This window comes from Mustelus asterias, chromosome 13 (genome assembly GCF_964213995.1).
Source record: "Mustelus asterias chromosome 13, sMusAst1.hap1.1, whole genome shotgun sequence".
Lineage (NCBI taxonomy): Eukaryota > Metazoa > Chordata > Chondrichthyes > Carcharhiniformes > Triakidae > Mustelus > Mustelus asterias.
In genome coordinates this window covers 81,436,854-81,461,657 of record NC_135813.1, presented here as the reverse complement: position 1 = coordinate 81,461,657, position 24,804 = coordinate 81,436,854, and the positions used below count along the sequence as shown (strand labels likewise).

Sequence of the window (24,804 nt, the reverse complement as noted above, 5' to 3'; positions counted from 1 at the left end):
GAGGAAGGTAACTAGTGGCATGCCGCAGGGATCGGTACTCGGGCCGCAACTGTTTACCATTTATATAGATGATCTGGAGGAGGGGACGGAGTGTAGGGTAACGAAGTTTGCAGACGACACAAAGATAAGTGGAAAAGTGAATCGTGTGGAGGACGGAGAAGATCTGCAGAGAGATTTGGACAGGCTGAGTGAGTGGGCGAGGATATGGCAAATGGAGTATAACGTTGAGAAATGCGAGGTTATACACTTTGGAGGAAATAATAACAAATGGGATTACTATCTCAATGGAAACAAATTAAAACATGCTACCGTGCAAAGGGACCTGGGGGTCCTTGTGCATGAGACGCAAAAGCCCAGTCTGCAGGTACAACAGGTGATCAAGAAGGCAAATGGGATGTTGGCCTATATTGCGAGGGGGATAGAATATAAAAGCAGGGATGTCTTGATGCACCTGTACAGGGCATTGGTGAGGCCGCAGCTGGAATACTGTGTGCAGTATTGGTCCCCTTATATGAGGAAGGATATATTGGCATTGGAGGGAGTGCAGAGAAGGTTCACCAGGTTGATACCGGAGATGAGGGGTTTGGATTATGAGGAGAGGCTGAGGAGATTGGGTTTGTACTCGTTGGAGTTTAGAAGGATGAGGGGGGATCTTATGGAGACTTATAAGATAATGCGGGGGCTGGATAGGGTGGAGGCGGAGAGATTCTTTCCACTTAGTAAGGAAGTTAAAACTAGAGGACACAGCCTCAAAATAAAGGGGGGTCGGTTTAAGACAGAGTTGAGGAGGAACTTCTTCTCCCAGAGGGTGGTGAATCTCTGGAATTCTCTGCCCACTGAGGTGGTGGAGGCTACCTCGCTGAATATGTTTAAAGCGCGGATGGATGGATTCCTGATCGGTAAGGGTATTAAGGGTTATGGGGATCAGGCGGGTAAGTGGTACTGATCCACGTCAGATCAGCCATGATCTTATTGAATGGCGGGGCAGGCTCGAGGGGCTAGATGGCCTACTCCTGCTCCTATTTCTTATGTTCTTATGTTCTTAAAGAAGCTGTGTTTTGGGAACAGATTCGACTACAACCTCTTCTGAGATTCTTCACAAAGGATTTTCAGCATTTAACCCAGGAGGCTGGATTCCTGTAACAAGTGGGCATTACCTTATGCTGTATTGTATTTATTTGGAAGGTTTTATGTATTGGATGTTGGCTTTGGTTGGAACACATTAGAGATATTTCCTTAAGAGTTATACATTATCGTGGTTGTTGTATTTCTTGTTTGCAATTGTTAAAAGTTCTTGCTAATTGTCTTACTATACATGTCAACAATATTCTTAATTAAACTTTGTTTTTGATAAAAGTTCCTCGTGGGTCAGTTGAATCACACCTGGAGTGAAACCTCTCATGCTCATCCGAGCCAAATTCAATGTAAAATATTACAGGTCAGAACTTCAAAGGACACCTTGAAGCATCCAACCTGACTTGTAAAACATAAACAGCTCGCTGAACAAATAAAACCAATTTCAAAGCAATAAATTGATCATTTTAAAAAAATTAGCATTTAATAACAATTACGATTAAAATGTGCCAAGCAGCAGATCTAACTAATTAAACCTTTTTTGCCTTTTTGCTTAAGAAGCAGAGCCTCTTAAACCCATGGAATTGAGTTTTACTAACAATGGCCTTGCGTTCACCTCTGGTGGCGCACACTCCATGGCCGCTATCGACTTGGGGGAGGGTTGGAATCAGGGGAAGGGGCCACGCCACCATTGAGGGAGAAAGTCAAGCTGGTAGGGCCCAGCCCAGGGCCACAACATCCAGGGAGGAGGTAAGAAGGGAAGGGCCTTGTGAGGGTAAACTGAAAGTGGAGCTGAGACACAAGGCACTTTACCGTACCTTGTACTTCAGCAGCCTCCAGCCAGCTCTAAAGTGAAGAGTGAAGAAAGCATCTGGCTATCCCAAAATTCCAGAAACAGAAGTTTGCCAGGGAAGCAAGAAAGGAGGAACTGGGGAATCTGGTGTGTCCTACTTGGCTATCATTGGCCAAGTAGCCCATCAATCAGGATGGTCTATCAGCCAGATTGGCTGCTTTGGACAATGCCCATCCTGATTGATGAGCTACTCAGCCAATTAGGCCATGTCCACCCCCTTGCCCCCGCCCCACTCCAGACAGACCCCAGCTTTGTGCAGCCTCCTCTTCCAAGCCCTGCTCAGGATAAGGGGGCCAATCATTTCGGAGTCAGATGTGGAGGAAATTCTTCACTTGGAGATTTATGAATCTTTTAAATTCTCTAACCTAGAGAACTGTGGATGCTCAGTCATTGAAAATATTCAAGACAGAAATTCATAGATAAAAGCAAAATACTGCGGATGCTGGAATCTGAAACAAAAATAGAAAATGCTGGAAAACCTCAGCAGGTCTGTCTAACAGTGTCTGTGGGGAGAGAATAAAGCCCACGTTTCGATTCTCTTTGCTCTCAGCTCTGACGAAGGGTCATCCAGACTCGAAACGTTGGCTCTATTCTCTCCCCACAGAGGCTGTCAGACCTGCTGAGATTTTCCAGCATTTTCTGTTTTTGTTTCAGAAATTCATAGATTTTGGATACTGACGGAATCAAGGGGTAAATGTTAGAACAAGAAAGTGGAGTTGAGGTAGATATTCAGCAACAACCTTACTGAATTGTGGTGCAGACTCGAGGGCCTACTCCTGCTAGTATTTCTTATGTTCGGAGGTAAAACAATGTATGAACAGGTGTGTGTCCATGGGTTTACCAGTATACAAATAGGGGTATAGGTGCAGGTATAACAGTGATAATATAAAGTTTGCGTGATATTAACAACTAAAACAAAGTTCATAATTTCCTAGTTTTGATATTTAAAAACAGGTATTTGAATACCAGCATCGAAAGTAAATGGCATTTTACAGTGCTTTGGACGGTGATTTGTTCTGTCTTGTGTTAACAGGTTCAATAGTTCTGTTAGTAATATAAATAATGCAGCAAAGAAGCATTCTATGCAATGACAGAGGGGGAATGTATTTGCAGTACAAACAGGCAAATAAAATCTCAATGCATTTAGAAAACGGGTTATTTACACAGTATTAGTAAGTATTTGCCAGTTGCCGAGAATGATATAAACTTCACATTGTACTCAAAATGCATTTCTCATGGCCACTAACTATATCCTTGCGCACCACACCAGCTGGAAAACTCACTTTGATACCAGTGAAAAGGCTTCAGAGCAGATGGCTGGGCAGGGAACCAGCTTGACTACGATGTGGCCAAGACCGGCGGGGAAGTGTACTCTCATCACTGTGTCAAAGACAGAGGTTATCGTGTTGACATCGGCCTGCTTGGAGGTTTGGTCTCCACTGCCAGGGTCCAGAATGTTGCCACCATGTAGGATAAGGACAAGGACATGAATCTTGCAAGGCTGCAGGGGTTGCTGTGATGTTCCATCCTAAGGGGAAAAGGCAAAGAATCAGGAGGGATTTTTTTTTTTCCTAATGTCTGCTCTGAGTTGCTATTAAACATTAAAACTGTGGTTAAGATACTTACCTCTGACCTGATAAACATGGTCTAGAGTGTCCCAGTGTGAGTGGGGCAATATTGCTATGATGGATCTCAGCACACCAGAACAATTCTGATAAGCATCAAAACAATCATTTTAATAAAAGGAGTCCGAATAGAGTTAAGGCTCTAAATTGAGATCTGTTTAAGAACATTGGAAAATTATAAATCAAGATGGTGGATGACAGAAATTATCTGAAGGAGTCACTAACTCATCTGGTGCCACTAGTTTTAAATTGTTTAATGCCTTTTAGGTTAGTTAGTAAGGGCTGTGGTGAAACAAATATAACAAAAATTTTGAACATGATCTTCTGCCAATTGTCAGACAAATTCACACTTGCTGAACCTTCACCTGAGACCATACAGTTTCAAAACAGTACTTTAAACCCTGCAGTTCCCTAACTCCCAATTGGGTTTGATATCAAACTCGAATGACTCACACATGAGAACCAAGAACAAAAGAGCTTCCCAATGCTACAATTGTTGGATATATAATCATTATGGTTACATTAACATAGCCAATCATACAACTTCACAAAACTCTCCTTAGAAACACACAACAAAAATATTGAGCAAGAAGCCAAGTTAAACACTCCAATTAAAAGCCTACGCACAGTTATAAATCCCATGTTTAATTTTTATTTATTTCCTGCTGAAGGCTCCTGATTTATGTAAGAGACATATCACTCCAATGATTTTTGATTAGATTCTCCACCATATTTTGAAGTCTAGCCAGAAATAAAATTGCTTGGTGTAAATTTGTTTCAAACTGAAAACAGGATATATATAAATTCTAAAAGTCACTAAACTTAACAATAGATACAAAAGGATTTTAACGATAGGTTGTCAGTTTATATTGAATAAGGACAGAAATGATTCTTTTAACGTGTCACACTATTACTTTAAATTGTAATACAACTCAAAACAACTGTTCAATTATAATTGGAAAATGATTATAAAACAAACTGATACACAAGGCCATCCTTTTAATGAACTATTAAGGTAGGGAAGGCAAAGGATTAAGAGATAAATAAGCAGGTTGCTCCACACACATAATCACCAGCTAACAGCGCAATTAATTAGTTTAGTCAGCCTTTGACAGATTGTGAGGTGAGATGGGTCAAAATAACTCTGGGGGAGGGAGAAGCATTTCTCTGGCTACTGATTATGGGGCAGCAATCCAAGATGTGGAGATGTTCACTGCCTTGCACCTGCTCTGTGCACCGTCTTGAAGGAAAGTACTTTAATTGGACACTGCACAAAACCAGACAAGGCAGGGCAGAGAGAGTAAATACGAGAACAATACAATCTTTTGGCCTGTTATTCTCTTCCGATGTCATGTTACGAATCTCATAGAAGCAACATAGAGCAATACAAGAACAAAAAATAACCTTTACCAAACCATCATGCTGACAACGCGGGAAGAATTTTATAAGTGAAGACAATCGAGTTATCTTGGATTCATTCACTGCGATGCTATTAAAGCAACACAAATTGATTGATGACAAAGATTATTTTCCAGTAAAATCCTTGCAGTCAATATTAGAACATTGCCATATGCTCATTACCTTATCACTAAAATCAACAGTAGCAGAAGCATGGAGGATATTTTTTAGACTTACACAACACAATTTCACAATTGGGTATCAAAGGAGTTATTTCAACAAGACATTTGCCAATTTATTTGGCAAACCTGCAGATTAAATGATGACAGTACATTGAAAAGACAAATTAAGGATTCAGCACAAAAATATAACCTTCCTACCTCTGTAAAGTTTAGACCACTTTTACTAGCTTCCTGGAATTTTCCATCGTACCTACTGAAAATAGACTGAATGTTCCCCGTTATCTCTTGCAAGCACCCCAGTAAGTGAAAAAGTCACAACTTAATTGTATATAGTATATTTATTAGTGTCACAAGTCGACTTACATTAACACTGTAATTAAGTTAACGTGAAATTCCCCTAGTCGCCACATTCCAGCGCCTGTTCAGGTACATTGAGGGAGAATTTAAGTAAGTATAAGTTTACTTATTAGTCACAAGTAAGGCTTACATTAACACCGCAATGAAGTTACTGTGAAATTCCCCTAGTTGTTCGGGTCAATGCACCTAACCAGCACATCTTTGGACTGTGGGAGGAAACCGGAGTACCCAGAGGAAACCCACGCAGACATGGGGAGAACATGCAGACTCCACACAGACAGTGACCCAAGCCGGGAATCAAACCCGGGTCCCTGGCGCTGTGAGGCAGCAGTGCTAACCACTGCGCCACCGTGCTGCTAGAGTGGTTCTGAGGTAATATCACCATCTCAGAAGCATACAAACCAGGAAAGTCCCGTTCAATGCGTAAGATGAGCTGCTGTCAGCAAGGGAGGTGACAGGAAGGTGATAATTGGCCATCACACATAGGTTGGGAAGGAAAGAGAAGATCAAGGCTCCTGCTCCTGGCTAATAATAATCCCTACATGTAAGGCCATGGTCGAGCTTGCTGTGATGCAGACGGACAGTCTGCTAACACTCACTGACTCAAATATGTCAAAGTGCTGAAGGATGATAACTACCTGTGGTATCATATTCTGGGGAAACGATTGCACTAGAAAGAAGGGGAAGGGGCAGAGAAAAATAAAGGTCAATTGAGCCAGTCACATATCAACCAACAGTTTAATTTCTGCTTGCAAGCAAACACACCCACACAGTAAAAGTCTTTTCTTGCTTTTAGCAGCAAATTTGAACTATCTAGTTAGTTAGTTAGTATATTGCTCAAGTCAATACACTTAGGAAGCAGTAAGGGCACCAAACTACAGATTTAATGTTACTTACTGTTGGAATAGTTGTAACTGTAATCTTTGGTATACAGGTATTGACCTCTATGTCGAGGGCATCCTGAAACCCATTGTACAAAGAACCCCCAGCTTTTGTCGCGACACGACGGACTTCCTACAGAAACTCGGCACACATGGAGCAGTTGAACCAGGAGCGCTCCTCGTCACAATGGATGTCTCAGCACTCTACACCAGCATCCCCCATGACGATGGCATTGCTGCAACGGCCTCAGTGCTCAGCGCCAACAACTGCCAGTTTCCAGATGCAATTTTACATCTCATCCGCTTCATCCTGGACCACAATATCTTCACCTTCAACAACCAGTTCTTCATCCAGACACACGGAACAGCCATGGGGACCAAATTTGCACCTCAATATGCCAACATCTTCATGCACAGGTTCGAACAAGACTTCTTCACCGCACGGGACCTTCAACCGGTGCTATACACTAGATACATCGATGACATTTTCTTCCTTTGGACTCATGGTGAACAATCACTGAAACAACTCTATGATGACATCAACAAGTTCCATCCCACCATCAGGCTCACCATAGACTACTCTCCGGAATCGGTTGCATTCTTGGACACGCGCATCTCCATTAAGGACGGTCACCTCAGCACCTCACTGTACCGCAAGCCCACGGATAACCTCACGATGCTCCACTTCTCCAGCTTCCACCCTAAACACGTTAAAGAAGCCATCCCCTACGGACAAGCCCTCCGTATACACAGGATCTGCTCGGATGAGGAGGATCGCAACAGACACCTCCAGACGCTGAAAGATGCCCTCATAAGAACAGGATATGGCGCTAGACTCATTGATCAACAGTTCCAACGCGCCACAGCGAAAAACCGCACCGACCTCCTCAGAAGACAAACACGGGACACGGTGGACAGAGTACCCTTCGTCGTCCAGTACTTCCCCGGAGCGGAGAAGCTACGGCATCTCCTCCGGAGCCTTCAACATGTCATTGATGAAGACGAACATCTCGCCAAGGCCATCCCCACACCCCCACTTCTTGCCTTCAAACAACCGCACAACCTCAAACAGACCATTGTCCGCAGCAAACTACCCAGCCTTCAGGAGAACAGTGACCAAGACACCACACAACCCTGCCACAGCAACCTCTGCAAGACGTGCCGGATCATCGACACAGATGCCATCATCTCACGTGAGAACACCATCCACCAGGTACACGGTACATACTCTTGCAACTCGGCCAACGTTGTCTACCTGATACGCTGCAAGAAAGGATGTCCCGAGGCATGGTACATTGGGGAAACTATGCAGACGCTGCGACAACGGATGAATGAACACCGCTCGACAATCACCAGGCAAGACTGTTCTCTTCCTGTTGGGGAGCACTTCAGCGGTCACGGGCATTCGGCCTCTGATATTCGGGTAAGCGTTCTCCAAGGCGGCCTTCGCGACACACGACAGCGCAGAGTCGCGGAGCAGAAACTGATAGCCAGGTTCCGCACACACAAGGACGGCCTCAACCGGGATATTGGGTTTATGTCACACTATTTCACATAAATATTTCTGCTTTTTTCCTCCTGAGTCTTTATCATGCGATCCTAGAATCAGAATTTATGTCACACTATTTGTAACTCCCACAGTTGCGTGGACCTGCAGAGTTTCACTGGCTGTCTTGTCTGGAGACAATACACATCTTTTTAGCCTGTCTTGATGCTCTCTCCACTCCCATTGTTTTGTTTCTTAAAGACTGGATTAGTTGTAAGTATTCGCATTCCAACCATTATTCATGTAAATTGAGTCTGTGTCTTATAAGTTCTGTTTGTGAACAGAATTCCCACTCACCTGAAGAAGGGGCTCAGAGCCTCGAAAGCTTGTGTGGCTTTTGCTACCAAATAAACCTGTTGGACTTTAACCTGGTGTTGTTAAACTTCTTACTCTTATTATTAACAGGGCTGTGCATCTGCATGAGAATACAGGCTAGTCAGGAGACCACAGAAAACCGCATGAATAGTATTCTTGCAGAAAGTACATTATATCAACAAAGATTGCCAGAAAGGCTAAGCCATTCTTTGTTAAATTGCAACATGATAGGCCATGAAATTAATAGAAACCTGTACAACAAATGCTATTAATGTGGCAGCATTTTCATAGAATCCCGACAGTGCAGGAGGAGGCCATTTGGCCCATCGAGTCTGCACCGACCACAATCCCATCCAGTCCCTACTTCCATAACCCCTCATATTTACCCTGCTAATCCTGCTGACACTAGGGTCAATTTAGCATGGCCAATCCACCTAACCCACACATCTTCGGAGTGGAGGAGGAAACCGGAGCACCCGGAGGAAACCCACACAGACACGGGGAGAATGTGCAAACTCCACACAGACAGTGACCCGAGGTCGGAATTTAACCCAGGCGCTGCGAGGCTTTAAACTGCACAAAACTATATGATTAATGCAGTTAATTAAATGGCAGGTTTGAACAATCTCCTTTGCAATAATGTGGTGAATGAGTGAAGCTGTTGAGCCCCAAACAAGCCAGAGTTCCGTGTCTGTAAACAACATGAATGGAATCGCATTCCTGCAAACTGGTAAGTGCTGTTTAATATCATTCGAATCTTCACACATGTAAACTGGCAGCAACGTGGCCACTGAACTTAAAACCCTTCACAGCACTTTTCGACACGAGAACTGCAATAACAATATAATTTCCAAAACAGTGTTAGGTAGTCCTCAAACTTACAACACAATCGGTTCCCGAAAACTGTGTTGTAAACCAAAACATGGTAATTCAGAACCGGTTTTATGTGAGAAATGGGATTGGATCCTGAACCAGGCCACAATACTGTTTTCACTTCAGTGTAACTGCCTCCATGGTGTAAGTGTCTACACTTTCAAAAACACTTCTACATTGTATCTGACAAGCAATTTGCCCTTCCTGTGGTTGTGAAATTGGAGGAGACCAATTCCAGTGTTGGAAAGTCAAAGCAGGATGTGAATTTATAAGTGCCATTTGTTGTAACCTGAACATCGTCAAGTGGAGGAATGGCTGTATACATCTCAGTGTTAGTCTCAGTCCAGAATCAAATACCTACGATATTAGCATGTTCGGGTCACATTTCCTGGTTTTGGGCAGAGGCTCTGATCGGTTTGAAAATAAACAGATGTTCAACATCTGCATTAAACATTCATCCACTACTTTCAGAAATTGTGATTTCCAAACTGTTAACATTGAAATTTTGAAACTTGCGTGGTAAATTAATTTTCAAAAAGGAAATTTTATTACAACTAACATATCTATGCTTCAATGATTACGGACTCTTAAAAAAATACAAGCAGTCCCATTTCCTAAAGGAAATCAAGGAATAAGGGGATATGGTGAAAAAATGGAATTGAGGTGGATGAGCCGTGATCTCTGAATGATTGAGAAGGTTCAAGGAGATATTCCAGCTCCCATTTCTTATGTTCCTTTTGTGAAATCCCCAAATCTAACAAACTGGATAAGAGTCAGAGAGGTTTACAGCATGGAAACAGGCCCTTCGGCCCAACTTGTCCATGCCGCCTTTTTTTTTTAAACCCTAAGCTAATCCCAATTGCCGGCATTTGGCCCATATCCCTCTATACCCATCTTACCATGTAACTGGAAATCAAAGTGGAGAATGTGGGCATCGATCCCACTGCCTCTCACATGCGAAGCGAGTGTTCTACCACTTGAGCTAATTCCCCCAACCTAACATAACAGGGAAGCAATAACTTTTTCTATTGATGAGCTGTTATGGAAGAAGGTTAGATTTGATTTGACTTATTGTCACACATATGAATACAATGAAAAGTATTGTTTCTTGCACACTACACAGACAAAGCATACCATACATAGAGGAGGAGAGGAGAGAGTGCAGAATGTAGTGTTACAGTCATAGCTAGGGTGTAGAGAAACTTAATGCAAGGTAGGTCCCAATCAAAAGTCTGATGGCAGCAGGGAAGAAGCTGTTCTCGAGTCGGTTGGTACGCGACCTCATACTTTTGTTTCTTTTTCCCGAAGGAAGAGGTGGAAGAGAGAATGGCCGGGGTACGTGGGGTCCTTAATTATGCTGGCTGCTTTACCGAAGCAGTGGGAAGTGTAGACAAAGTCAATGGATGGGAGGCTGGTTTGCGTGATGGATTCGGCTCCATTCACAACCTTTTGTAGTTTCTTGCGGTCTTGGGCAGAGCAGGAGCTATACCAAGCTGTGATACAACCAGAAAGAATGCTTTCTATGGTGCATCTGTAAAAGTTGGTGAGAGTCGTAGCTGACATGCCAAATTTCCTTAGTCTTCAGAGAAAGTAGAGGCATTAGTGGGCTTTCTTAACTATCGTGTCAGCATGGGGGGATCAGGACAGGTTGTTGGTGATCTGGACACCTAAAAACTTGAAGCTCTCGACCATTTCTACTTCGTTCCCATTGATGTTGATAGGGGCGTGTTCTCCTCTACGCTTCCTGAAGTCAATGACTATCTCCTTCGTTTTGTTGACACTGAGGGAGAGATTATTGTCACCACACCAGTTCACCAGATTCTCTATCTCTTTCCTGTACTCTGTCTCGTCATTGTTTGAGATCCGACCCACTACGTTGGTGTCGTCAGCAAACTTAAAAATCGAATTGGAGGGGAATTTGGCCACACAGTCATAGGTGTATAAGGAGTATAGTAGGGGGCTGAGAAACACAGCCTTGTGGGGCACTGGTGTTGAGGATGATCGTCAAGGAGGTGCTGTTGCCGATCCTTACTGGTTGTGGTCTGTGAGTTTGAAAGTTCAGGATCCAGTCGCAGAGGGAGGAGCCGAGCCCCAGGCCACGGAGTTTGGAGATGAGTTTCATGGGAATAATAGTGTTGAAGGCTGAGCTGTAGTCGATAAATAGGAGTCTGACATAGGTGTCTTTGTTATCTAGTTGTTCCATGGTTGAGTGCAGGGCCAGGGAGATGGCGTCTGCTGTGGACCTGTTGCAGCGATAGGCAAACTGTAGTGGATCCAGGTAGCCCGGGAGGCTGGAATTGATTCGTGCCATGACTAACCTTTCGAAGTACTTCATAATGATGGATGTCAGAGCCACCAGACAATAGTCATTAAGGCGCATTGCTTGGCTTTTCTTTGGTACCGGGATGATGGTCGTCTTCTGGAAGCGGATTGGGACCTTAGATTGTTGTAAAGAGAGGTGGAAAATGTTTGTGAATACCCCCGCCAGCTGATCTGCGCAGGATCCGAGTGCTCATCCGGGTAGTGGAGTTGTTGTCAAACTTTAACCCTCTCGGAGTCACTGGCATGTGTGGTGCTGCCGTCCTTAGAACCATCAGCATTGTTCTGAAGCTGAGGATGAACCTCCTCTGCAGGGAACATCTCCAGTCACTCAAACCCCACAAAGCGCAGAGCAGCAGTCACCAACATTTAGTGCCGTAAACTGCATCAGCTGTGAATTATGTTGATAAGTCAATCTTCACAGATTAAACAATCTTACACGGAGGATCCCAATTGTTATTTTTGTGGAGGAGTGGGGGGATTTGTTTTTAGTTTAATTTGTAGACTAAAATTTAAGATAGGCAGGTTGAGCACAGCAGCCTTTGTTCCAAAAATTTGAATCCTAATTACGTCTAATATTTCAAGTTATGAGGTAAATTTCCTGTCCCTGGGCATGTACAAGATGAGGCACAGGTTGTGACAGTGAAACATATCAATTCACAGCCTCAAGGAAGAGCAGAAAATGGACATGTTGCCAACTGAGTAAACAGTCGTATAGAAAGAGACAGTGAATACCTTACCAAAGCTCAGCCATGACTCAGGGATAACGTGTTCCTCTGACTCAGAAAGCTGTGGTTTCAAGTTGCACTCCAAACATTCAAGACCAGTGATGGGCAACCTAGACTAGTGAGGGGGCCATGAGTGGCCCCCCTTCATCTCAGGGGATCGAAATCAGGCTTGTTCACGAACCATGACCACATCAAAAGGATTAAATACATATAATACACTCTGAATGTTTCATAACTAGTTATAGAAAATACATAATTTTGTTAATATATAAATGATTATCAACTTTAAATGCTAAAAACAAAAGAAATATTTACACATTGGCTGCAGAGGCAACACACAATTCTCATAGTCAATGTTGTGCACATTCAGCATGCACCTCATTTGCCCTTGCTTTAAGTGTGTATCATTTCAGTCAGAGCGCTAGGAAAAAGCTATGCAGACGAAAATCAGCGAAACGTGGCAACTCTCCACGTGGGCAACGGTCAATAAAATGTCTCGTGGGCCACACTCAGAACCCATACTGGTCTCAGTTGCCCACCACGTCTCAAGACTCACTCCAGTAGAGTACTGAGGGAATATTGCACTATCAGAGGGGAAAGCACTGAAGATATGTGGAGGGAACTTTGCACTGTTGGACGTCAGCGCTGAGAAAGAGCTGTACTGCTGGAGGGACATGGGGAAATTGCATTATAGCAGGGTCTGTGCTAGGGGAGCACTGCAATGTTGGATGGGCAGTATTGGGAGGAGGTTCCATAGTTGGAGGCACAGGTTTAAACTGAGGCACTACCTTCCTTTGCCTGTAGACATAAAAGATCCCACAGCTCTATTCAAAGAAGAGCAAAGTACCACCCCCCCCCCCCCCCTCAACCACCCCTTCTCCCTGACTAATATCTCTCAACCAAACCCCACTAAAAACAGATTATCTAATCATTATCATTTTACTGTTCAGGAGACCTTGCTATAGGCAATTTCACTTTTATATTTCTTTCACAGTACGTGGGTGTTGCTAGTTGGGCCAGCATTTATTGCCCATTCTTAATTGCCCTCAAGAAAGAGTTGATGCGCCGCCTTCTTGAATTGCCATGATGTGGAGATGCTGGCGTTGGACTGGGGTGGGCACAGTAAGAAGTCTCACAACACCAGGTCGTATTCAGGATTGACACTGGAACGAGTGGCCTCATTTCAGAGCTTTCTCACCTGATGAAGGAGCAGCGCTCCGTAGGCTCATGATTCCAAATAAACCTGTTGGACTTGAACCTGATGTTGTGAGACTTCTTCTTGAATTGCTGCAGTCCATTTGTTATGGATACACCCACAATATGGTGATGCCGAGATTACAAAAGTATTGAATTGGCTGTGAAGTGCTGGAAAATTTCCAAAGGTGGTGAAAGGCTGTTGTTTAAATGCAGGTTATCTTTACCCTGCCTGTCCTGTCCTGTCTGCAGTGGAAAACACATCAGCAACAGAGATATTTATAATGCGGTGGTTAAAGGGCTGGTGAGAGAATTTCTCTGGGCTTTAAGAGTCATTGAGGAGATACAGACAAATCAGAACCCAGGTGTCCTGAGGACAGAGGCAATTCTCTAAATTCACCACATCAGCACTCGGCTTTGGTCGAAAGGAACAGATCCAATTTTATCTGCACCTGGTATATTTCTTCTACAATACCAAAGCAGTCAATCTCCAAAGCACTGTTTTTCATTCCTCCAGTTTTGTCAAGTCTCAGAAGCTGAAATTTATTACAATTATTATAATTCGCTGCATGTTGTAATTTGAGACGAAATAAGATGAATGTGGTTTAATTTGTACCATCATTGCAATTTGGGAACTTTTTCCAGTTCAGAGTAACAGCTCAGGATTGACACTGGAATGAGTGGCCTCACTTCAGAGCTTTCTCATGCGTTTGAAAATTAAATTCCTTCAATCTCTATTTGTTTGAGAATTCCTTCAATTTCAAAGTTATCAACAAGCTCTACTTTAAATTGATTAAAAATCAGATCATTCAGATTATTTCAGATTTCAAATTAGTTAAAAAAATGATTATGTAATATTTTCTCATTTCCAAGCGATTAAATATTTTAGACAATAAGACATAGGAGCTGAAGTAAGCCATTCAGCCCATCAAATCTGCTCCGCCATTCAATGAGATCATGATTGTTCTATGATAATCCTCAACTCCACTTGCCCACATTATCCCCATACCTTTGATTTCCTTACTGATTAAAAGTCTGCCTATTTCAGCCTTAATCATTCTAATGACCCAGCCTCTACAGCCCTCTGCGGTAAAGAATTCCACAGATTCACTACCCTCTGAGAGAAGAAATTCCTCCACAAGTAAAACAGATGAACTGAGAGTCTGGATTACTACATGGAATTATGATATTGCAATTACGGAAACATGGTTAAAAGGAGGGACAGGACTGGCAGCTTAACATCCCGGGATAACGTTGTTTTAGACGCACAGAAGGGGAAACAGAAGGAGAGGGGAGTTGCATTGCTGATTAGGAAGCAGATCACAGCTGTGTTGAGGGAGGACATATTGGAGGGATCTTGTTGTGAGGCATTGTGGGTGGAGTTCAGGAATAAGAAGGGTGAAATCACAATGTTGGGAGTGGGATCTCCAAACAGCCCGCAGGAGACAAAGGAGCAGTTGGGTAGTCAGATACTGGAAAGGTGTAAAAAAGCAGGAGAGTTGTGATGGATGACTTTAACTTCCCCCATATTGACTGGGACTCCCTTAGAGCCAGGGGCTCGGACGGAGAGCAATTTGTTACATGTGTCCAGGAGGGCTTTTTGATGCAGAATGTTGACAATTCAACCAGAGAGGGGGCCATACTAGACTTGGTATTGGGGAATGAGCTGGGCCAGGTGATCGATGTTTCAGTGAGGGGGCATTTTGGGCTGAGCGACCATAATTCCATAAGATTTCGGGTAGTCATGGATGGTAGTCACAAGAGTGGCCCTCGGATGAGGGTACTTAATTGAGCGAGGGCCAATTACCCCTAAATTAGGAACTGGGGAATGTGGATTGGGAGCGGCTATTTGAGGGCAAATCCACGTCTGGCATGTGGGAGGCTTTTAAAGGCCAGTTGATTGAAGTCCATGACAGACATGTCCCCACAAAAATGAAGGATAGAAATGGCAGGATTCGGGAACCATGGACGACAATGGTGACAAAAGCAAATTACTGCAGATGCTGGAATCTGAAACCAAGAGAAAATGCTGGAAAATCTCAGCAGGTCTAACAGCATCTCTCCTTACAGGTGCTGCCAGACCTGCTGAGATTTTTCAGTAATGTTTTCTTTCGGTTTATGGGAAATTGTAAGCTTAGTCAAAAGGAAAAAAGAAGCATACAACAGATCTAGGCATCTAAAAACTGAGGAGTATAGTGAAAGTAGAAAATAAATTAAATTTGGATTTAGGAAGGCTAAAAGGGGCCATGAAATGTCTTTAACAAACAGGGTCAAGGAGAATCCCAAGGCTTTTTATGTGTATATTAGGAGCAAGAGGATAGCAAGAGAAAGAGTAGGCTCACTCAAAGTCAATGGAGGGAAGTTATGCGTGGGACCACAGGAAGTGGGTGAAATCCTTAACGAGAACTTTGTATCGGTATTCACCAAGGAGAAGGATATGACAGATGTTGAGGTCAGGGATAGCTGTGTGAACGTTCTAGAGACTGTCAATATATCAAAGGAGGAAGTGTTGAGTATCCTAAATTGCATTAAGGTAGACAAGTCCCTGGGGCTGGATGGGATCTCTCCCAGGTTGCTGTGGGAGGCAAGACAAGAAATAGCTGGGACCTTAACAGATATCTTCACATCCTCTTTGACCACAGGCAAGGTTCCAGAGGACTGGAGAACAGCCAATGTTGTTCCCTTGTTTAAGAAAGGAAGCAGGGATAATCCAGCAAATTATAGGCCGGTGAGCCAGACATCAGCGGTGGGGAAGCTTTTGAAGATACCGAGGGACAGGATATATGCACATTTAGAGGAAAATTGACTAGTTAGTGACAGGTAGTATGATTTTGTACGGAGAAGGTCATGTCTCACCAACTTGATTAAGTTTTTTGAAGAGGTGACAAAAATAATTGATGAGGGAAGGGCTGTGGATGTAGTTTATATGGACTTCAGTGAGGCTTTTGACAAGGTCCCACATGCAGACTGGTACAAAAACTAAAATCACATGGAATTCAGGGTAGGCTGTCTAGATGGATACAGAACTGGCTGTTATAGAAAACAGAGAGTAGCGGTGGAAGGATGTTTTTTGGAATGGAGATTTGTAGCCAGTGGTGTTCCACAGGGATCAGTGCTGGGACCTCTGTTGTTTGTGGTATATACAAATGATCTGGAGGAAAATATGGGTGGTCTAATTAGTAAGCCTGCGGATGACACGAAGATTGGTGGAGTCGCTGATAGTGCCGGGGATTGTCAGGATACAACAGGATAGATTGAAGACTTGGGCACAGAAATGGTACATGGAGTTTAATCTGGACAAATGCGAGGTGATGCATTTTGGAGGATCAAATTTAGGTGTGAATTATGCTGTTAATGGCAGACCCTTAGGAACATTAACATACAGAGGGATCTGGGCATGCAGGTCCACAGTTCCCTAAAAGTGGCAACACAGGTGGCCAAGGTGATTAAGAAGTCATATGGCATGTTTGCCTTTATCTGCTGGGACATTGAGTACAAGAGTTGGGAAATTACGTTGCAGCACTATAAAACCTTGGTTAGGCCGCATTTGGAGTATTGCGTGCAGTTCTGGTCACATTATCAGAAGAACTTGGAAACTTTAGAGAGGTGCAAAGAAGGTTCACCAGGATGTTGCCTGGTCTCGAGGGTGTTGGCTGTGAGGAGAGGTTGAATAAACTAGGACTGTTTTCACTGGAAAGATGGAGGCTGAGGGGAGACCTGATAGAGGTCTACAAAATTATGAGAGGCATAAACAGGGGGCTTTTTCCAAAGGTGGAAGTGTCAATTACAAGGGGGCACAGGTTCAAGGTGGGGGGGAAAGTTGAAAGGCGATGTGCGGGGAAGTTTTTCACGCAGAGTGATGGGTGTCTGGGACGCGCTGCCAGAGGAAGTGGAGGAAGCAGGCACATTAGCAACATTCAAGAGGCATCTGGGTGGGTACAAAAATAGGGAGGAAATAGAGAGATATGGACCGAGTAAGGGTAGAAGGTTTTTTTTTCGTTAGTGCATCATGATTGGCACAGGCTTGGAGGGCTGAAAGGCTGCACTTTTCTGTATTCTTGATTCTTTATCTCTGTCTTAAATGGGTGATCCCCTTACTCTGAGATGATGTCCTCTGGTCCTAGACTCTCCCACACGAGGAAACAACCTCTCAGCATCTACCCTGTCAAACCCCCTGAGATTCCGATATGTCACAATAAGGTCGCCTTTCATTCTTCTAAACTCCAATGAGCACAGGCCTAACCTACTCAACCTCTCCTCATAAGAAAATCCCTCCATACTTGGGATCAACCCAGTGAATCTTCTCTGGACTGCCTCCAATGCCAGGATATCTTTCCTTAGAAAGGGGATCAAAACTGTTCACAGTATTCCGGATGTGGTCTAACCAGTGCCTTGTATGGTTTTAGCAGGACTTCCTATTTTTATACTCCATTCCCTTTGAACATTCCCTTTGCCTTCCTTATTACCTGCTGAACTTGCACACTAGCTTTTTGTGATTTATGCACCAGGACCCCCAAGTGCCTCTGTGCTGCAGCTTTCTGCAGTTTTTCTCCATTTAAATAATATTCAGCTCCTTTATTCTTCCTACCAAAGTGTAGAACTTCACATTTTCCTACAGTGCGTTATTGTAACTTTTCCTCTGTGCTTTTTACCAAGTAATCTTCTATTCCAAGGTAGAATTCATCAGTCCTGGGTAACACAACATTTATGTAGAACACAGGAGAGATGTAGGATAAAGGTAAAGCTCCTGTTATACTGTCCTAACAATGCATCTTCATCCCAGCTTTCCAAGAGCACTGGTGCCGCACTTCATTTTCCCACATCAGTCATCCTTGTGACTTTATTGAGATTGTCTGATTTCATTTATAATGCCAAATTATATTTTATACTTGGGCGCACTCACACATCTTCTCAGAGCTTGTTTCAGGATAAAATGAAGAGAACAAGTTACCCACAGTGCACGGAGTAGGGGAAACCTAATATTTCACAAAACAACATAGATTACTGGATATGAAGTTCACATAACAGGAAGCAAGATTGAGTTTTCAGTTTACTTGATGCTGCAATGGTTTCTGGCATAATCATTGTGAATTGATAAATGGGAATTGCTATCCTATACTTTCCTGCCAGTTAATCTTTCTCCCATACGTAATGTTTATTATCTTAATTCCTTTCACTCCCAAGTACTGATTTCAAAGGAACATAACAATTTAGATTGATATAGCACCTTACATGTAATAAAGTGTCCCAACATACCTCAATACGATTGAGCTGCTCTGCACAGGAAGGAACATAGTCTGTCAACTGTCCTTGATACAAGTCACCTGTGGAAGAAACATGATTCAGTTACAGCACAATGTGGTGGGGAGGGTTTACAGAAACATCAAAGAATTTGATTCAGCATTTTTGATGTCTCCTTATTATTACAAATGTAGTTTTGTTGCTCACTACATTTTGCATTTATTCATGAGGGCAACTTAATTATTTTATTTATGGAGTCAGCTTTGGCTAGTTGATCTTGCTATTGTGGCTTAGTCAGAAATTAATGGGTTCAAGCCCCTTCCAGAGGCCTGACAGACAACCTGGGATAACCCCATCAAAGATGTCAACATTTAGAAACTGATGGTGGAATGTTCCTGTCCAGCCCGCCGCGGGAATTGTCACGGGCAGGACAGAACATTTGGCGGTGTATTTAAAGGTCCATTGATCTTGGGTGAGAATTTCCAGTCTTGGGGCGCGAACAGTGAGAAAATCCCGCCCTGAGATTCTGTCTGCTCTTTCAAGTGATCCCATGGCATATTTCAAAGGAAAACAGGGGAGTTTCTCTTGGTTTCCTGACAAATATTTATCCCTCAATCAACATCAGTAAAACAGGTGGTCTGATCCTTATTACACAGCTGTTTCAGCGATTTTGCTGTGCACCCAGTTGCTCCAACAGTGCAACAGTCAGAGCATGGTGCACTAAACCAAAGCACCTTGAGTAGCACTTTGGTCAGAACATTCTCGATATACTGAGCTCTTGCATTCAGGCAGGTCACCAAGTCTGAAGGGAAAAAACCTGAGCTCCTGCAAATGATATAGTGTGTAACTGCACCACAGGAAACTAAGAGAGGTCCCAGACAAAGAACGGTTACATAACTCACTGAAGGAGAGATCTCTAGGACCCCAATTGTCCTATCCAGCCACCTTTTTAAAAAATTCATTTGCGAATAAAATGCTGACCAACATTTATTGCCCATCCCTAGTTGCCCAAGGGCAGTTTAGTGTCAACCACATTACTGTGGGTCTGGAGTCACATAGAGTCATAGAGGTTTACAGACAGGCTCTTTGGCCCAACTTGTCCATTCCGCCCAGTTTTTACAATTAAGCTAGTCCCAATTGCCCGCGTCTGGCCCATATCCCTCTATACCCATCTTACCCATGTAACTGTCTAAATGCTTTTAAAAGACAAAATTTTACTCGCCTCTACTACTACCTCTGGCAGCTTGTTCCAGACACTCACCACCCTGAGAGAAAAAATTGCCCCTCTGGACCCTTTTGTATCTCTCCCCTCTCACCGTAAACCTATGCCCTCTAGTTTTAGACTCCCCTACCTTTGGGAAAAGATATTGACTATCTAGCTGATCTATGCCCCTCATTATTTTATAGACTTCTATAAGATCACCCCTCAGCCTCCTATGCTCCAGGGAAAAAAATCGCAGTCTATCCAGCCTCTCCTTATAACTCAATCCATCAAGTCCCGGTAGCATCCCAGTCTGCACTCTTTCTAGTTTAATAATATCCTTTCTATAGTGAATACCGATGAGAAATATACATTTAGGATCTCACCCATCTCTTGTAGATCTGCACATAGATGACCTGTGACAATCGATGATTCAAACCAGAACTGTACACAGTATTCCAAGTGTGACCTTACCAATGTCTTGTACAACTTCAACAAGACGTCCCAACTCCTGTATTCAATGTTCTAACCAATGAAACCAATCATGCCAAATGCCTTCTTCACCAATCTGTCTACCTGTGACTCCACTTTCAAGGAGCAATGAACTTGTGCCCCTAGATCTCTTTGTTCTGTAACTCTCCCCAACGCCCTGCCATTACCTGAGTAGGTCCTGCCCTTATTCGATCTACCAAAATGCATCACCTCACATTTATCTAAATTAAACTCCATCTGCCATTCGTCAGCCCACTGGCCCAATTGATCAATATCCCATTGCAATCCTAGATAAGCTTCTTCACTGTCCACTATTCCACCAATCTTGGTGTCATCTGAAAACTTACTAACATGCCTCTTAAATTCTTATCCAAATCATTAATATAAACAGTGGACCCAGCACCAATCCCTGAGGCACATCACTGGTAACAGGGCTCCAGTTTGAAAAATAACCCTCTACAATCACCTTCTGTCTTCTGTCATCAAGCCAATTTTGTATCCAATTGACTACCTCACCCTGGATCCTGTGAAATTTAACCTTATGCAACAACCTATCATGTAGTACCTTGTCAAAGGCCTTGCCAAAGTCCTTGTAGACAACATCGACTGCACTTTACCTCTTCAAAAACTCAAATTCGTGAGACATGATTTTCCACTCACAAAGCCATGCTGACTGTCCCTTATCAGGCCTTGCCTCTCTAAATGCCTGGAGATCCTGTCTCTTCTAATAACTTACCAGTACAGACATTAGGCTCACCGGTCCGTAGTTCCCAGGCTTTTCCCTACAGCCCTTCTTAAACAAAGGCACAACATTTGCCACCCTCCAATCATCAGGCAGCTCACCTGTGACAATCGATGATTCAAATATCTCTGCTAGGGGACCTGCAATTTCCTCCCGAGCCTCCCACAACGTCCTGGGATACACTTCATCAGGTCCTGGGGATTTATCTACCTTGATGCGCTTTAAGACTTCCAGCACTTCCTTCTCTGTAATATGTACACTCCTCAAGATATCACTATTTATCTCCCCAAGTTCCCTAACATCCATGCCTTTCTCAATAGTGAATACCGATGAGAAATATACATTTAGGATCTCACCCATCTCTTGTAGATCTGCACATAGATGACCTTGTTGATCCTTAAGAGGCCCTATCTCTTTCCATAGTTACTCTTTTGCCCCTTATGTACTTGGAGAAGCTCTTTGGATTCTCACCTGCCTTATCTGCCAAAGTAATCTCATGTCCCCTTTCTGCCCCTCCCGATTTCTCTCTTAACTCTACTCCGACAACGTCTAAACTCTTCAAGGGATCCACTTGATCCTAGCTTCCTTTGCATCTCATATGCCTCCTTCTTCCTCTTGACCAGAGCCTCAATATCCCGAGTCATCCAGGGTTCCCTACTTCTACCAGCCTTACACGTCACTCTGAGGAACGTGCTTACCCTGAACCTTGGTTATCATAGTTTTGAAAGCCTCCCACTTACCAGATGTCCCTTTGGCTGCCAACAGACTCCCCCAATCAACTTTTGAAAGTTCCTGTCTAATACTATCAAAATTGGCTTTACCCCAATTTAGAATTTTAACTTTTGGGCCATAGCAATCTTAGAACTAATGGAATTCTGGTCACTGGTCCCAAAGTGATCCCTCACTAACACTTCTGTCACCTGCCCTTCCTTATTTCCCAAGAGGAGGTCAAGTTTTGTCCCTTCCCTGGTCAGGCCATCCACAGACTGAATGAGAAATTCCTCCTGAATACACTCAACAAATTTCTCTCCATCCAAGCCCCTAATACTATGGCTGTCCCAGTCAATGTTAGGAAAGTTAAAGTCCCCTACTATTACCACCCTATTTTTCTTGGAGTTATCTGTAATCTCCTTACATATTTGCTCTTCAATTTCCCGATGACTATTTGGGGGGCTGTAGTATAATCCTATCAAAGTGATTTCCCCCTTCTTATTTCTCAGTTCTACCCATATAGACTCAATGGGCAAACCCTTGGATATATCCCTCTCAGTACCGCCGTGATGTTCTCCCTAATCAAAAGCATCTCCCCCTCCTTTCTTACCTCCTGTTCCATCATTCCTATGGCATCTGTACCCTGGAACATTGAGCTGTTAGTCCTCCTCCTCCCCGAGCCATGTTTCAGTAATTGCTATAATATCCCAGTCCCATGTACCCATTCATGCCCTGAGTTCATCTGCCTTTCCCGTCAGACTTCTTGCATTGAAATGAATGCAGTTTAATCCAGACTTCCCTTGCTCTCTGCCCTGCTTTCTCAGACCATCTTGTCCTATCCTGTTTTGTACACTCTCCCTGTGTTTTATTTCTCTTAGCCTTACTGGAGTTCTCCACAGTCTCTGTACTCTGTATTGTGGTCCTTTTTGAATTTTGTCTTTGGTCTCTCCGCCTTCCACTTTTACCCTTACTGTCTTTTGTTTCTGTCCCCACTTTACTTCATGCATCGGTTCCCAGCCCCCTGCCACATGTAGGCCAGACCAGGTAAGGATGACAGATTTCCTTCCCTAAAGGACATTAGTGAACCAGATGGATTTTTCCAACAATCAACAATGGTTTCATTCCAAATTTTTCTTATTGAATTCAAATTCCACCATCTGCCGTAGCAGGATTTGAAACCAGATCCCCAGAACATTATCTGAGTTTCTGGATTAATAATCTAGTAATAATACTACTAGGCCATTGCCTTCTCTAACTACATTCTGAATGAAACACTGGCACAGAAACATACAGTCCAGGTCGGTTCCAAGTTTAATCTCCAGTTTGTATGGAGCTGGCTAATCTCTGCTGGCACAAGGGAAGGATGCTAAATTGGTCTTGGCTCAATATACAAGGATCCAGCCTAGTCCACACTGTGCTGCCAATCTTGAGCAGAAAATTTATGCGTGTGGGCTTTGATCTCTGCTATCCAAGGTCAATACTAAAATATCCAAACCCTGTGAAGAATCACTACCTAGCTGCCAAACACTATGCCAGCATGTATCCGATTTTCAGGAGAATGGTAGGGAATTTTTTAAAAGTGGAATAAGAATCAGTCCACAGAACACAAAACTGTTCTCCTTAGAACAGGGAAGGGTAATGGGAGCTTTAATAAAGGTTCTACATTGGAAGGTTCATTGGGCTGATTTTTAGGATAGAGCAATTGTTCAGTGAGAAGAGGTTGAGCAGATTGGGCCGATACTCATTGAAGTTTAGAAGAATGTGAGATTACCTTATTGAAACATACTAAATTCTGAGGGGGGCTCAGATTATGTTTCCTCTGATGGAGGAATCTAGAACCAGGGGGCACAATTTTTAAAAAAAACAGAGGTCTCCCATTTAGGACCGAAGTGAGGAGAGGTTTCCTCTCTCAAAGGGTCATTAATCTGTGGATTCTCTTCGGCAGAAAGCAGTGGAGGAGGCAACAGTGAATATATTCAAGGCAAAATTAGCAAGATATTTGATCAAATGAAGAAACCATGGGTAATGGGGGTAGGCAGCAAAGTGGAATTAAAGCCATAATCAAATCAGTCATGATCTTATTGAATGATGAAGCAGGCTCAAGGGGCTGAATAAGACCATAAGACTTAGAAGCACAAACAGTCCATTCGGCCCATTAATTCTGATCTGCCATTCGATGAGATCATAACTGATCTGATGTGAAAATCCTCAACTTCACTTTTCTACCTTATCCCCATAACCCTCGATTCCCAGGCTGATTAAAAATCTGTCTATCTCAGCCTTGAACATACTTAACAGCCCAGCCTCTATTAACCTGCTGCGGTAAAGAATTCCACAGGTTCACTACCTCCTGAGGAAATAAATTCCTCCTCATCTCTATCTTACTCCATGCCCTCTGGTCCTCACTCTTCCACAAGGGAAAACAACCTCTCAGCATCTACCCTGTCAAGCCCCAAGAGAATCCGATATGTCTCAATAATGTTGCCTTTCATTCTTCTAAACTCCATTGAGTACAGACCCAACCTACTGAACCTCTCCTCAAAAGAAAATCCCTCCATATCCAGAATGAAACTAATGAACTTTCTCTGGACTGCTTCCAATGCCAATATAATGGTTAGCACTGCTGCCTCACAGCGCCAGGGACCAGAGTTCAATTCCGGCCTTGGGTCACTGTCTGTGTGGAGTTTGCACATTCTCCCCGTGTCTGCGTGGGTTTCCTCCAGGTGCGCCAGTTTCCTCCCACAGTCTGAAGATTGGCCATGTTAAATTGACCCTAGTGCCAGGGGAACTGGCAGGATAAATATGTGGGATGACAGGAATTGGGCCTGGGTGGGATTGTGGTCATTGCAGACTCGATGGGCCGAATGGCATCCTTCTGCACTGTAGGATTCAATGATTCTAACTTTCCTTACATAAGGGGACCAAAACTGTTCACAGTATTGTGGAGAAGGTAGTCAAGAAGGCATACGGCATGCTTGCCTTCATCGGCTAGGGCATTGAGTTTAAAAATTGGCAAGTCATGTTGCAGCTTTATAGAACCTCAGTTAGATCGCACTTGGAATATAGTGTTCA

General features: G+C 43.4%; 1 protein-coding gene across 3 annotated transcripts in view; it reads right to left on the bottom strand.

Moving 5' to 3' along the window:
* Positions 1–24,804, bottom strand: part of pitpnm2 (phosphatidylinositol transfer protein, membrane-associated 2) — a 167,289-nt gene that overhangs the window by 47,159 nt on the left and 95,326 nt on the right. For all 3 annotated transcript variants that reach the window (XM_078227109.1, XM_078227111.1, XM_078227110.1), the window contains exons 9-10: positions 18,602–18,669; positions 3,211–3,455 (exon numbers count right to left, since the gene is read on the bottom strand). In XM_078227109.1, the coding sequence (XP_078083235.1) occupies positions 3,211–3,455; positions 18,602–18,669 (313 nt within the window). The remainder of the gene's footprint in view (positions 1–3,210; positions 3,456–18,601; positions 18,670–24,804) is intronic.